Below are 15,610 nucleotides of genomic sequence, written 5' to 3'. Positions count from 1 at the left end.
TTGAGAGGTGGCATAGGAGACGAGAAGCTTCCACCTCCCAGTAGGGGAGGTGATGATCACTCTAGACGACGTTTCGTCACTCCTGCACATTCTGATTACTGGCGCGCTGCATTCATTTGAGCCACTGGTTACATCTGGCGCAGTGACCCTGTTGACGGAGCTACTTGAGGTCACCCCAGACGAGGCTACAGCTGAGACACGTCAGGCAGGTGGGCCTCATGTTCAGTTGTCCTGGCTTCGGGACATGTACCAGAGTAGGTGCCGGGCCAGGCAGTGGGTTGCTGCAGCTCGGATGTACCTCCTTCATTTGGTTGGTTGCACTCTTTTCGCTAACAAGAGTGCAATCCATGTCCACGTTGTGCACCTGCAGGCATTCAGGGACCTGGGCCAGGTAGGGGCATTCTCTTGGGGGGAGGTCGCTTTGGTCCACTTGTACGATCAGCTTAACGAGGCGTCGCAAGCCCCTACACGGAAGATTGCCAGTTACATTTCACTACTTCAGGTGAGTATCACTGCTTGTAATTTAAATTAAAGTAAAATTCAATCACTGTTGGATGTCGTATGCTGAGCATCGGGGAGTTCGGGGCTATGAGTTGATCTCCTCGTACACGGGGCAAGTCAGATGGGTCAGATCATTGTCTACATTCGACCAGAGAGGGTGGTTCAACAGTTTGGGTACATTCAGACCGTTCCTCCGCCACCGGTTCGTGATTCGTTGACAGGTACTGATATAGACGACCGGTGGGTACACTTTTCAGATCATGTGGTGCCTACATGGGAGCTCTGTGTAGTTCCTGGGCAGGTGGCCCCAGACTACATGGAGTGATTTTTTCAGATTTCACACCCTTTTGTGACGCCGACGAAGGAGACTGTTGAGCTGAGACCTGCGCCTCCCCCTCCCCCTCATGATGATGACTTCGTCGAGCCACCTGTCCCCGAGGTTCCAGTCGCGTCGGATCTCCCTACGCATTCTGTGGTAAGCATAACTTGTGTAGTTGTTGTTAATTTAATTATTTTTTATAAATTCATACTGACTTGTTATTTTCACTGAGACAGGTTGATTGCACAGGATGTGTAAGGATTGCTGAGCATTTGGAGCGGGTCATCAACCTCAGGATGGTGACTGAAGGGATTGACTTATATGATATCATGGATCTTTGTCTGAGGATAGCTAGAGGTGACGACCCAGATGACAGTCTTAGGCTGCGACAAAGACGCCACATAGATTAGGATTTATCTTTTTTATTGTATTTGTTTATGTATTTAAATTTTAGTATTTCTTTTTGTATTTGTTAAAACACATTGACTTAGATAATGTATCTATTTCTTTATGTATTTTAATTATCTTTTTACTTAAATTGTTAATTTTAGTATTTGTTTATGTATGTTATAAATATATGCTTTCAAATTTAAATAAATGGTTAAAAAATAAGTTACAAATTTCAAAAAAATAAGTTAGAAATTTCAAAAAATCAGTTAGAAATTTAAAAAAATAAGTTAGACATTTTAAAAAAATAATTTAGAAATTTCAAAAAATAAGTTAGACATTTTAAAAAAATAAGTTAGAAATTTTAAAAAATAAGTTACAAATTTTAAAAAAATAAGTTACAAATTTTAAAAAAATAAGTTAGACATTTTTAAAAAATAAGTTAGAAATTTCAAAAAACAAGTTAGACATTTAAAAAAAATAAGTTAGAAATTTCAAAAAATAAGTTAGACATTTTAAAAAAATAAGTTAGAAATTTTAAAAAATAAGTTACAAATTTTAAAAAAATAAGTTACAAATTTTAAAAAAATAAGTTAGAAATTTCAAAAAATAAGTTAGACATTTTAAAAAAATAAGTTAGAAATTTTAAAAAATAAGTTACAAATTTTAATTGATTGAAACAAATAAGTTAGAAATTTTAATTAAATGTAATTGATTGGACAAAATAAGTTAGAAAATTTAATTTATACTAAAAATTATTATATAATTTAAACAACAATAAGTTAGAAATTTCAAAAAATAAGTTACAAATTTTAAAAAAATAAGTTAGAAATTTCAAAAAATAAGTTAGAAATTTTTAAAAAATAAGTTAGAAATTTCAAAAAAAATAAGTTAGACATTTTAAAAAAATAAGTTAGAAATTTCAAAAAATAAGTTAGAAATTTTAAAAAAATAAGTTAGAAATTTTAAAAAATAAGTTACAAATTTTAGAAAAATAAGTGACCGGCACATATCATAGCCTAGAAGAATCGGCCAGTGGTCGACTTTTGAGAGGAAAAAATCATTTATCTAATACAAAATAATCTTAAAATTAACAAAATAATTTAACTAATTAATCCATGGAAGAACCTTCTTCCGTTGACACTCGCGGAAGAAATTTTTGCGTGGGATTCAACGGAAAAACTTTCTTCCGCAGTTCTTCTACAGTTTGTCTCGCGGAAGAAGTTCTTCCGTGGGATTCCCCGGAAGAAGGTTTTTCCGCAGTTGACATTACAACTGCGAAAAAAGATTCTTTCGTGAAATCCTGCAGAAGAACTTCTTCTGAGAGTGTCACCGGAAGAACGTTGTTTTTAAAGAACAAAAACGCTCAAAGGCATTTTTGGGATTTTGAAAATTTGCTGGATGCCCCTAGCAAATCCCTTGGAGTACATGCATGTTTGAATAGTAGTCATGTCCATTTTAAACCATGTTAAGGAGAAGCTGCTATTTGTAGATTTTTTTTTTTTGTATTTAAAACGTCAATCAAAATTTTCCATTAGAACTACAATATCAACGTTTTTAGGGTATTATAACTCATAACTGTATTGTGAATGCAATTAGGGTCAGGTTAGCTGCATTTATTAACAATTTTTCATTTCAAATTTACAATTGCAACCACAATTTAAATATTTCTCAGTTGGAGTTATTATTTTAAATTGTTTTACTAAAAATATTCATGATCTCATGCATTATGATTGGAACATCGCCTTTCATTCCAGCATATTTACAGAGAAGAAAATCAATGTGCAGATTGACTTGTTAAATATGAATCGATCGAAATCTAATGATACTTTCAGTCTTGGAGTGTTTGTCCTTCCCCTGTGTGTTTGGCAGACGCTATGATGGTCTTTGAGTTTATATATATATATATATATATATATATATATATATATATATATAAAGTTGGAGTGACTATATAGTTTCAGCACTTCTAAACTTTAAAATTACCTATTAAGTTTTGAACATTTTTGAGCCTTGCCCTCAATCTCTTGTTGGTGAGATTAGAATCAAAATGTAACAATAATATCTCATTATATCTAATTAGTTTGGAAGCTGTTTCTTATGAATTATGATCTTACCTTTATTTTTTCTCTTTTCTTATTTTATTATTTCAGTTGATCCTCCTGGGCCACATGATCCGGTGTCTCCAGCTCCAAGCCCAGCCCCAGAAAGTGAAAGCCCTGCACCATCCCCTTCAGTTCCAAGTCCAGAATCACAAAGCCCTACACCATCCCCTTCAGTACCCAGGCCAAAACCTAAAAATTCTTCAGCATCTCTTGCAGCACAGTCTCATTCTCTTTTGCTCCTTGTTCTTCTCACTGGTATTTTGTTAGTTTATTTCTATTAGGAACCTTTTCTAATAAACCATTTGTTTTAGTTCTTTTATAACGTACTTAATAAGTTGTTATTAGGTGTTTATTTTAGTCTTAGGGTATTTGACCTTCGGGCATTGTAAATATTTCTCTTTAATAAATTATTGGTATTTTAGCGCGTAATGTAAAAAAATAAATGTTTATTTTAAAAATTAAAAATTATAATAAATAAATATTTTTAATATATAAATTAAATTATAATTAAAATTCGTAATAAATAAATATTTTTAAACCTAAAAGTTATATTTTTAAATTTTTAATAAATAATTTATATTGTGATATAAGGTTATTTTTAATTATTTATATTTTAAAATACTGAAATTTAATTTATAAGTAAAGATTAAAATGGTAGTTCAAAAGCGTAAGGGGTTAAGAAATCAAGTTTATGATCCTCAAAACAAAAAAAAAAAGTTTATGAATAAAATATTAAAATTCGATTATTCTAAAAAATAGAAGGACAAAAATTATTAATTATAAAAAAATTGAGACTAACGAAACAAAACTTTAAAAAAAATCATGGACTAAAAATAGTATTAATCCTAAATAATATTATAGGAATAAAGTATTAATACATATACTCGTAAACTTTGCATGACTTAAGGACGGTGGCACCTATGGTTTAAAAAATCTAATAAATTGCTTTATATATGATGATATGAAACACCATTAGTTTCATTTTACTATTTAAATACGATATCATTGAAATTGAAAGTATATAAGACTTAATGCCAATTGCAAAATTTCATCTTATATCATCTTCCTAATTTTCTACACTTACTACTTTACCCTTCCATTAATATGTGTCAAACTAGAAATTTATAAGCATTAATATGCTCAGAGGATTCAATAATAAACTAACAGAAAAACTATACAACAAAAAGTCCAACGTATTACGTACCATATAATTTTGATATAATTATAATAAGAGAAAATAAACTTTTTTTTTAGGCAAGAGAGAAAATAAACTATGCACTTACATATAACAAATTAAATGCTATTTCCATAATAAATGTTACAATAAAAGCCTCCTTGTTTATGATAATGAAAATAAATTCCAGCCATAGGAAAGCAAGCTAATTAATATCAAGATTGTTGTGCAAAATTATTTTGCTACGGCCAAATAGTTCAGAATAGCAATATTGTTTTGCACAAACTTTTAATGCACAAGATGATAATTTAACCTAGTAATTAATTTTTGAAGTAACGATAAACTAACCTAGCTAAGTCATATAGACTCACTATCTTTTCTTCTGCTTCAGTTTATGTTCCTTTTCCTTTCATTTTCTTTTCAACTCTTCACGCCTTTTTCTTTCCTTTTCTTGTTTTCTTGCCACTTCCTCTTGTGATTGTCTCTTCTTCTTCTCCTCCTCTTTCTTCTCTTTTATCTTTCTCTCTTCCTCTTCTTTTCTTTGCCTTTCCTCTCTCATTCTTCTTACTACTTTGGCCTTCCTCTCCTTTTCCTTGAGTTTTGTTTTGTTTCTTTTTTCTCTATCCTTTAACTCTTTTATTGTGAGTTCCCTGCTGATTCGGAAGCACATGTTGGCTCGTAAATATATGAAACTAACGGTACTAAAAAAAGAAGAAACAGGCACATATATACATGTTCTCTCATACTTATCTATTCTCAAGAAGTCGTACTCTCTCTATATATATAATTTTTGTGAGCGTTAAATTCTTTATTAGTGGATACTGTTTTCTTGTTTCAATGTTTTGCAGTGAAGTCATCTCATTTGCTAATTGCTACTCCACGATTCGGATTTTCTATTGTCTTCATTTTATAGGTAGCCGTCCAATGGCCTGCACGGTGAGGCACATCCATTGTTCTATATGAAATCCGATGGTCTTTTTTGTATCATTGTTTTAAATAGCAGTTGGAATTTTAATCATTTCTTATCTTTAATTAGTTTTCTGCTAGTATTTAGATTCTTTTACTTTTTTTTTTTAATATAGTTCAATACTATAAGCTTCCCAAAGGGATCCTGTATAAAAGATTTGATTTTACGTCCCAAAAATTCATTCTAGAATCAGCCGCTATATTTTATTATTATTGTAAAAAGATATCCACTGTTCACAAGAATAATCTAAAGGTACACTTTATGACAATTGTTAAACTTATATATATATATATATATATATATATATATATATCTGTATGAGTATGACGTTGTGAGGGTTTTTAACTATATAATAATAATTTTCACGTTCTATAAAGTATGCTTGCATGAATGTGGCGCGTTTTGCGACTCCGTTCCACATACAAAAGCTAAGATCACATCGAAATCTACCTAACATTAAAAAATGAAAAACATAATGTACCTGCTGCATTAATCTGCAGCAACAATTACAATTAAATGGAAGAAAAAGAGAGAATTTGCAAGAAAGAGAGAATGAAAACTTTCCTTTGTGAAGCTATAATTGTCATCCAGTACATAAAAAGTGGAAAAAAGAGACCATTTCCAAGGTAGACACTCGAGCTTATAATACAAAACAAGAAGAGAAATTTCATATAGAGAGACACTTGGGTTTAAATTCGAGTGAGAAAACAAACCAAGGCCAGAGTTAATGCTTTTTGAACATGTAACTTTTTATTTTCACTTATAGAAAAGGAACCCCAAAAGCACCAACTAGCACAAATTAAAGTCCACTAGTAACAACTTTTTGTAGTGTAGTGACCATCTCTTGACAAAGGTAACTCGGCTGAAAGCCACAGGTTTGATCTCTACCACCCCCTCCCCACTTCATATCTTTACCTCATTTCCATGTCCTAACTATGCGAAAAATCACATTTTTTCAAGGTTCTTCAGCCAGCTTTGGTGAACAGTATGCAACAGCCTCTGCAACAGTGAGGAAGATCTTGTCCTCTCCAAGCAAAGCAGCAAAGTTTGATGTGTGGAGCTTGTCTATTACTATTGGGCCAGGATTTGCCAGAACAAGCTGCTCAAAGTGGTGTTTTTGTTTGGTAAGATAATTAATAGTCACATGATATATCATTTAGAATTGTTAAGACTAGATGGTTTGATGTTTTACCTGAACATTTCTCTTCTGAAGACTTCTAAATAACTCTTCGAGGGTATGGATGCCGCTGGTATCGATGTCGGTAACGGCTGTGATAAACACATGTTTAAGAACAACATGAAATTATGTGGTTACTAGAGGAAAATGTGACAAGAAGAAAGGGAAAATATAGATAATACTCACGTGACATCTCGACCATCAAAAATTGGATTCTTGTTTGGTAGTCTCCTTTCACTAGTTCTTCCTCATCCACCAGCCATCTTAATATCCTGCAAAAGAATAGGTTATTGGCATCAGAAATAGGTTTTACAATTACCAAAAAAGAAAGAAATAGATTGTGAAGTTATCATTTTAGAGTAATAATGTAAATGAGAAGGGAGAAACATAATTTATTTCTGTACAATAGTTCGAAATTCAATTCTATAAGTATGAAGTTAAGATACAAATTCTCCAAAGAGTAAAGTGGCTACCACAATCAGATAGTCTAACTATCCAATTGGTTCATTCAGCATTATTTTGTTTTTTGACTGTCTTTCCTTGTTTAGAATCCAAAAACTAACCTCCCTTTTAACAATATATAAGCTATAATGGTATGCATGTTTAAAATATCATAAAGCTAAATAGTTCACATAAGATATTTGATATTGATTGGGTGTTATCCTGGTACACCAACATTGAAACTTCATACAACATGTAGCATATCTAGTGATCCCTGTCATTTTCAGAACAATATAACAGTTCACTTGTCATTTTAGATTATTGAGGATAAACAATTAACAAGACAAACTGTATATGATGGATTCTTTCGTCTCTGTTCACTATAGATGTCTTGATAAAAGTTCTAATTGGTTAAAACATAAAAGTACAAAGGGGAACAATTTTACCTTTCTTTAACATAGTTGGAGTTGGAAAAGTATATTGCAGAATCAACTCTAATAATAAGTACACCAGGAACCCTTGTGGCTTCAGGGTATTGTTGGATGTTTCTGTAGACAGTAGTCCTAGGGATTTTCCCCAGAATTGCAGTTCGTGGCCTTGTGACTTGTAATAGAATCTTTGCAAAGGAGATAGAGACCTACCACAACAATATCCAAAGTTAATAACACTATCAATCATAAACCACATTAACATTATGGAGCATAGGATAACAATGTCTTAGTACTTACTGCAATTAAAAGTCCTATCTCAACCGAGGCAAAAACAACCCCAAAAAATGCTCCCATGCAAGCAACAAAGTCAAATTTATCAATCTTCCATATCAAAATTGCTGCCTTATAGTCCACAAGGTTGATGACAGCAGAAATGATGATTGTAGCAAGAATGGCATTTGGAGTGTATTTGAAAAGAGGCGTGAGGAATTGTAAGGTTAAGAACACCACAACAGACATGACAATATTAGATACTGCGGTTTCACAGCCAGCCATGAAATTTACTGCTGAACGAGAGAAAGAACCTGTAGATAGCAAGAGATTAGTCTATAACCTATAAAAAAAATTAGTATAGAACCCACTTACATGCCTTTCCTTGATAAATTATCAAACAAACTATCATAAAATTATTAGAGTAAAATACACTTTACTATCTCCAATATTTATCTTTTTACCAAAATAACCCTTTAAACTTTTTATTTGTGTTACTTGGCCCCCACAATTTTGTTTTATATCGAAAACATTTAACTCAGATAATTTTAACACAAGTCACCACTTTATGTTCTTTTTTACACATTACCCTCTTAAAGAAATAAATTTTTGGAGGTAGGGCTAGGTTGAGAAAATGATAAGCTATCATTAAGGTAAACTGAAAAATTAATTACCAACTTATACCAAAATTGAAGTGGGTTAAGTGATATTAAAAAAATGGAAAGTGTAAACTACATAGGGATAAAGTGTAATTTACCCAAATAATAACCTTAACTTCTCTTTTTGTCCCTTTTTTCTGCATTTTTAGTATGATTTACAGGCTTATAGCAGCTAAAAGGAATTATTTCTTTCATCAGATGTGACCACATATATCTTTCTTACGGCACCTGATGTAAAAAAAGTAGCTAGGTTCATAACACATCTCTGAACATACCAGTTGCTACATAACAAGAAGTCATTGAACCAACAACATTCATAGCTCCTAATGCCACCATTTCTTTGTTTCCATCCAGTTGATAATCCTTCATAGAAGCAAATGTTCTTCCAATTGCTGTGGCTTCCTGATAACCAAAATTTAATGGTTCATAACAACACATACAAGTAACTGGTATTCATTGAAGATAACAGTGTCAACGTTTTCTTACAGTCAATGCTATCATGCCTGCCACGATGCCAATTCTGAAACCTTTCCCAAGGTAGTCACCAGTAAAATAAATTTCCTTGACAGATGAAGGATTGAGCCCTTTCTCTAAATGTTTTACCTTCACACATCAATAGACAAAAAAGCATTACTACAGCTGCAACTAGTACTGTTTCAGTCTTACCAACACTTAGCACATTTTTTGGGGAGAAAAAGCAATTTTTCTTGTAATTTTCTGAGAATGCTTTTGAAAAGAAAGTAATTATTTTTCAAACAATAGCTCGACCAAACATGCATTTAATCATATGACTACAGTTACGATCTGTCATATTCAACATTAGAAGGGTAATATACATATTATATATATACTTACAATTGCAACACCATGCTTGTCTGCTCGGGTTAAGAATACAAAAAGGGTAGAGAGAACAACAGATACCAACGGGGCAATTGCTGGCACCCAAAAGAATTTCGGGTTCTTCTTTCCCTGATCCATATCCATATAAAATAATGAGAAAATAATTTACAATACTCATAATCTGTTTATGGAATATGTAGCCAAATGAATTGCGGTGCTTACAATATACTTAGCAAACAGAAGAAAACCCAGAAAGGAAGCTCCAATTACTATAGTTTGCCAATTCCACTGCAGTATGTTAGATATTAATCAGTTTTAGTGTTACAAGCATCTTCAGAATAAAACTTCAGTAATAATTTATTTTCTGCAGGTATAGAGAGCAAAAGAGAAAGCATACTCCATGATGGGCTGATGACAGCACTGAATGCATCACAGAGATAACATCAGTTTTCTTTGAAAACTTTGCAATCCCAAGGAAGCCCTTGAGCTGTTGAAGGGCAATTGTGATGGCAGCTCCCCCCATAAAACCGACAATTGCAGCATGAGATAGGAAATCAATCAAAAATCCTAACCTGATTAAAAGATCCATCCAACCAGAATATCATCATCAAGGTGTATTAAAAAGTAGAGCATTTCAGTAGAGGATGGTAGCAACTAGCACATGTACAAGGCAGTCATAAACATTAGTGCTAGGAAGATTTATGCAATCCCTCCTAGTCAAGGTAGCATACCTTAAAACCCCTAGCGTTGCTTGAGTAATCCCAGCAAAGAAAGTGGCAGTAAATGCAAGTCGTCGATAGTCTACTGGATTTGCAATGGGATCAATCTCGCTCTGAAGTAAAGTCCCCAACAAGAGAGAAACCACTGCCACCGGTCCTATTGCAATGTCACGAGAACTACCCATGACAGCATAAATCAGTGGTGGAATAAAGCTGGAGTCTGTAAAGGGTATAAGGAAAGGAAACAAAATCTCAATCCAATATCCAAAGCAAACGCATGGGAAAACTGAGCTGTTAATGAGAGACAAGAGTCTTACACAATCCATACTGTGGATCTAAATTTGCAAGCTTTGCATATCCAATGTCCTGTTTTTCAAGACAGATATTAGAATCTATCATTCAATTATTCTTCAAAAGCTAAAAATCAGCATTTTGAAGAAAATTTACCTGAGGAATGCAGAGACTTGCGATAGTTAGACCAGCAATAAGATCCCCTCTAAATTTTGTGAGATTATAAGTTCTCCCCCAGCTAACTATGGGGAAAATGGCTTCAATTCCGAGGATGAGCTTTCGGGACTTAGATTGATCCTTGAAGGACCTTAGAGGATCATCCGCGAAAAGTGTTTCTTTTACAGTGGATTGGAATTCCTTGAAAAGGTTTTGTCTTGGAGGAATTCCAACCTTGTGGACATATGGTTCTTGGCCATGTGAAGATGACAAATTTCTCACGTCCATCTCTTTCCTTTCAAGATTTTCATCAGCTGGATCACCCATTGAGGACATCAACAATGACTTTCAGCTGTAATACAGTGAGGAAAATTTTAGTTCCTTCAATGAGTGATGGAAACAGTTCAACTGCAGCATTGAATCACAAGAACAATATGGTTCATATTACAGTCAAGACAGGGTCCTACACCCTTCTATGCCTTTAAATTTTGTTTCTGAAGCATATCATGATGCTTGCAGCTCTAGTGTTCAACCGAAAAGTGAAGCAAATCAAAGACACAAGCACCTTAGTTCTGTCACTAACTGAGCAGTAATTCAGAAAAATTTAAGTTAACCAACCTGAATTAAAAGGAGAGGACACAGAAAGTTGAAGGTCACTGGTTGAAGCAGTAAAGACTTCTTGAGCAGAAAGAATGCTGTTGAAACTTGTTTGGATTATATTACCTCACAAGTCAAATGCTAAAGTCAAGCTGAAATAGAAAAACGTACCACAATAAGGTGTGAACCCTAATCACATACATGTCAGTGTCATGCATAATTAAGAAAAAGAGAATAAATTAAAACAGATCAATTTTTAATTCTAACCAGACAATCCATGAATGTTAAATTCAGGTGCGAATGTAACAATCACTAGTTTGCTTCGTAAGAAGAATGGAGGGGAAAGAAATATATACATGTCAGTGTCATGCATAATTAAGAAAAAGAGAATAGATTAAAACAGATCAATTTTTAATTCTAACCAGAGAATCCATGAATGTTAAATTCAGGTGCGAATGTAACAATCACTAGTTTGCTTCGTAAGAAGAATGGAGGGGAAAGAAATATATACATGTCAGTGTCATGCATAATTAAGAAAAAGAGAATAAATTAAAACAGATCAATTTTTAATTCTAACCAGAGAATCCATGAATGTTAAATTCAGGTGCGAATGTAACAATCACTAGTTTGCTTCATAAGAAGAATGGAGGGGAAAGAAATATATACTATGAGAAGGTACTGACATAGTAACATGCAATATCTAGCAGCTGCTACAAATTAGTATAATATTATTAAATTATTTGACAACTTGCAATGGCTGTGCTTATTCAAAAACTTAGGAGTCCAAAAAGTAAAAAATAGAAAGAAGTTGAACCGTGGTCCATCACAACTAGCTATAGAAATAGAAAGCCTTTTGTGTTGGTTTCCTATGTCAAACGTCAAGATTGATTTAATCAAACAAAGACTTGGGGTATATTAGGGGTCTACCAGCATGTGGGATATAAACAAAAGAATCTGACAAATCAGTTTGAAATTAAGGGAAATTGATGGTTAAATTTAGTATTGAGTGATTTGTAAGATTGGACATGTTTAAATTAACTTATTTTACGTATAAAAGTTTTATCGACCGAAAACCTAATAAGTGTGACTTAGTTGACAACATTAAGTCTGTGAAAAAAGACCTAAGTTTGATTCCGACAAAACATATCTTTAAGAAGAAGTGAGACACTTTAAGTGTGATTAAGGGATAGAGAATTAATTTTATAGTTGACTAAGAGTACTCGAACTTGTGAAAATAACCCGAGATTCCAACAAAGAGTGAAAGGTCCTAATCATGAAAGTTAAAAAAAAAAAAAAAAGTCTTGAAATTGTACATACAAATTACAAAATAAGTTAACTAAAGGCACTTTAAGTTTCATCTTTTAAGTATCATCTGTTAATTATGCTGTTTCCCAGAAACATCAATCAAGGTTATACTTTAAAAATTTCATCCTCGAAAGAAATATAAAAAAGGAATCGAATTCTTAAAGCTTAATGAGTTCTAGAACCCACGAGTACCACCCAACGAAATAAAAAAAAATGACAACCAGAATCACGTTTGACCGTTCAACAGAATCATCACCATTCAATATAAAATAACATGTAGTAAGATACACAATCGTTAACGTGGCGCCACAACATTTTACTTTTAGTGATCACTTTATATAAGCACATACATACAATGGAGAAGAATTGGACACCTCTTTCAATCAGAACAAGATAGAACCAAAACATAATCTTTTTTTCAAACCCTCAAGAGCCACCAAGTGTCTATTCAAAAATCATATTAAGTTTGAAGAATAAAGTCTAAGTTAAAACTCACCTTTCCTTCCTATACTTCTCATGCAAGCCATTGAAAGTGGAGTATCTCAATCTCACCCTGTCACAATTTCGTCGAAGCAAAAATTAAAAACAAAACAGAAAAATTGATCAAAAGCACAATCCAACAGGGAATATATATATATATATATATATATATATATATATATATATATATATATATATATATAATGTGTTTATTTGTACACATAATAAAGAGTATACCCGAAAACAGTTATAGATTTGGTTTTTCAATTCTCCACAATCGATGGTTCTCGTGTGTCTTCACCAAAAGACCCGATTCCTATGTTTTGCGTACGTTTGTTTGATATGCTTTGTGGGTTTCGCGGATGATCTCACACGTGCAATGCTACCGAATGTGGCCGTTTTCCTTGGCCACATTCATTATGGTTTCACTTTGTAGGGGATACCATCTTTGTGTCGCGAAGTTTTTTCTATCTAAAGTAGTTAAGTACAACAAACACAGGCTTTTCATTTTTATTTTTATTTTTTTAATTTTTTTCAATCTATGGATCAGACTTAGGACTCATAAGATTTTGTGTCTATATCTCTTTTACTGAGAAATTCCAATAAATAAATAGAGAAGAGTTTTTCCGGAACTAAATATGGCCAATGAGACATTCAGAAAGGTGAGGTACTTTGATCTATGGGCAATGGCTTTAAATTCAATCTTGGTGGTTCTATAAATGAGAGAGGTGACCCTAGAACTTGAAGGTGCTACATGGGTTTTTGTTATCATTTGGGATAATTTTTTTCAAAATTATTAAATAAGGTATTTTTTGAATTAATTTTTGTTTAAAAGTAAGTCGTGAAAGTAATTTCGACTTTATAACCCAAAAATCATAAATCTTTATATGATACTTGTAATCCACTTTTTTGTATGGGTTTATTTTCTTTTACTCGTGTGAAATCGTGTCTTGTGAATTCGCAGGTTAGTTACTCAAATTCACAAAAGCCTTATTGAGCGCTACCCCTTATCACAAGCCCAACAATAATAAGCTTATCCAAAACACATATCCAACTTATTACATCACAACAAATTAATTATTAATATCTAAATTTAGTTTCTGTTATAATTTTAATTAAAATATTTAATTACATAATTAGTGAAAAACACGGTGCTATAATCTTTTCATCATGATTTTTTTTAATCTTTGATATTTTTTTTTCAATTTTTATGCTTTTCATTATTATTCAGTCTATCCTATTTTTCTTTTTTTAATATCTTCCTTGATAATCTTCCATCCTTTATAATTTATTCTCTTTTATTTTTATATCTAAATAGAATTTTAATAATTTGTTTAACAAAAATATTCTTATATTATAACTTACAATTTAAATTGTTAATTATGAATACAAAATATAATTTATGTATTCAAAAATATTTATTTATTATTTTTTAACTTTCAATTTTGTAGCAAGTTGCAAGATGGGGGAACACGCCGATCAGGAAGTTTTGCTGCTAGCTATTGTAGGTGCCATAATTAAGTTTAAGCAAGCGGTGCACTTAACTTTTAGTTAGGTTCTTGATTTTGTTTCTCACATACAATATTTCTCTTAAGTAAGCTGGAAAATTTCATTACCTTTTAAGCAATTTCTTCGACATATAATTCAACTTCTTAAGGCTTTATAAATATATTTGTAATTTGTTCTTTAATGTTTCTTTTATAAGCAAAATGTATTATGGATTTCACTACTAGCAAAAACCTTAGCATAAGATATGCAAAGAAAGTCTAATACATATAATCTCCAAACCAGCGAAACAGAAATGAAAACCAATTATCTAACAAGTTGGCATAAGATAATCATTGTTCAATTAAATATAAACATTTCAGTGAATTGCTCGTACACCATTTATTAGAGCAGAAACTGAAGTTCCATCTGAACCAAGGTGAGGCACACTATAACCATAGACCATATTGTGATCGAGTTGTGGCCCAATATTTTCATTAAGTCTTATTATACTTGTCATTTTAGACATGTAAGTTGATGGTGCGAAGAACTCAACCTAATGTTGGAAGTTATGGGTCATGTCTTTTTTTATATAGTGCTTAACCTTCTCATTTTTACACGATATATGACTTTATCTCACACTTGTCCTTCAACAACTTTTTCCTCAAGTGGGAGTCTCATCCACATGGTAGCCTCCTCCTCAAGTGGAAGCCATTTTCATTCACTACCATCATCTTACTCGTCTATGTCAGTCACCCAAGTTGAACAATTAGTTTTATCACACTATAATAGCCTAAAACCTTAAGACTCAAGTTTATGGATTTTGCCTTCACTTATATGGTGTTCATCCTTCCCATTCTTATACGATATGAGACTTCACCTCATACTTGTATTCCAACAATTCATGTAGTGTAAATCTCCGTAGAGTAGAGTCTGTCATTGATGTTTATGATCAATGCACATGGTGATAATGATTTGTGTGGACTCATGATGATGTTTGATAATTGATGAGTGACATTGGTTATTGGATTGTTTCATGATGATTGAGTGTGAGATGTGGTTTATTTATGTGAATGGGATGTTATTAGAATGCAAACTAATGGGGGCAATTGCCCCCACAAAAATAATTATTTTTACTTGAATATATTAAATGAATATTTGTTTGCCCCCATAAAAACATAGATATTGTCTCCATAAGATTATTTTTTTTAAAAAAAGATGAATGTAAAAAATTATAAAAAAATAAAAGAGAAAATAAATTGGTACTTATTTTATCTACTCTATCCTTTAAATTTTTAATGTTTTT

At 32.4% G+C, this 15,610-nt stretch overlaps 1 protein-coding gene and 1 long non-coding RNA gene across 2 annotated transcripts; one reads left to right on the top strand and one right to left on the bottom strand.

Moving 5' to 3' along the window:
• Nucleotides 1–6,006: 6,006 nt before the first annotated feature.
• LOC100797668 (sulfate transporter 1.3) lies at nucleotides 6,007–10,773 on the bottom strand. The gene is made up of 13 exons (XM_026125122.2): nucleotides 10,438–10,773; nucleotides 10,308–10,356; nucleotides 10,003–10,210; nucleotides 9,669–9,843; nucleotides 9,494–9,559; nucleotides 9,287–9,400; nucleotides 8,918–9,034; nucleotides 8,707–8,833; nucleotides 7,800–8,086; nucleotides 7,518–7,708; nucleotides 6,817–6,902; nucleotides 6,646–6,722; nucleotides 6,007–6,552 (listed from the first exon to the last, which is right to left on the bottom strand). Exons 1-13 carry the CDS (start codon nucleotides 10,771–10,773, stop codon nucleotides 6,409–6,411), a joined length of 1,977 nt encoding a protein of 658 aa, XP_025980907.1. The 3' UTR covers nucleotides 6,007–6,408.
• LOC121173289 (uncharacterized) lies at nucleotides 6,409–11,300 on the top strand. Its single transcript, XR_005887785.1, has 2 exons — nucleotides 6,409–6,577; nucleotides 9,642–11,300. It is a non-coding gene; the product is annotated as an uncharacterized lncRNA (long non-coding RNA).
• Nucleotides 11,301–15,610: the final 4,310 nt, after the last annotated feature.

The sequence above is a fragment of the Glycine max genome, chromosome 13 (genome assembly GCF_000004515.6).
Source record: "Glycine max cultivar Williams 82 chromosome 13, Glycine_max_v4.0, whole genome shotgun sequence".
NCBI classification, from domain to species: domain Eukaryota; kingdom Viridiplantae; phylum Streptophyta; class Magnoliopsida; order Fabales; family Fabaceae; genus Glycine; species Glycine max.
The sequence above is the reverse complement of the archived record's forward strand: the minus strand, read 5'-3'. Positions and strand labels throughout refer to the sequence as shown.

What these genes read in the sequence shown, in the direction of transcription:
- LOC100797668 (XM_026125122.2), bottom strand. Translation starts at nt 10,773, where the DNA reads ATGTCCTCAATGGGTGATCCAGCTGATGAAAATCTTGAAAGGAAAGAG. An exon ending in GCAACGCTAGGGGTTTTAAG is followed by an intron (nt 9,844 to 10,002) that starts GTATGCTACCTT and finishes TCTTTTAATCAG; the next exon opens with GTTAGGATTTTTGATTGATT. An exon ending in TGTCATCAGCCCATCATGGA is followed by an intron (nt 9,560 to 9,668) that starts GTATGCTTTCTC and finishes AACATACTGCAG; the next exon opens with TGGAATTGGCAAACTATAGT.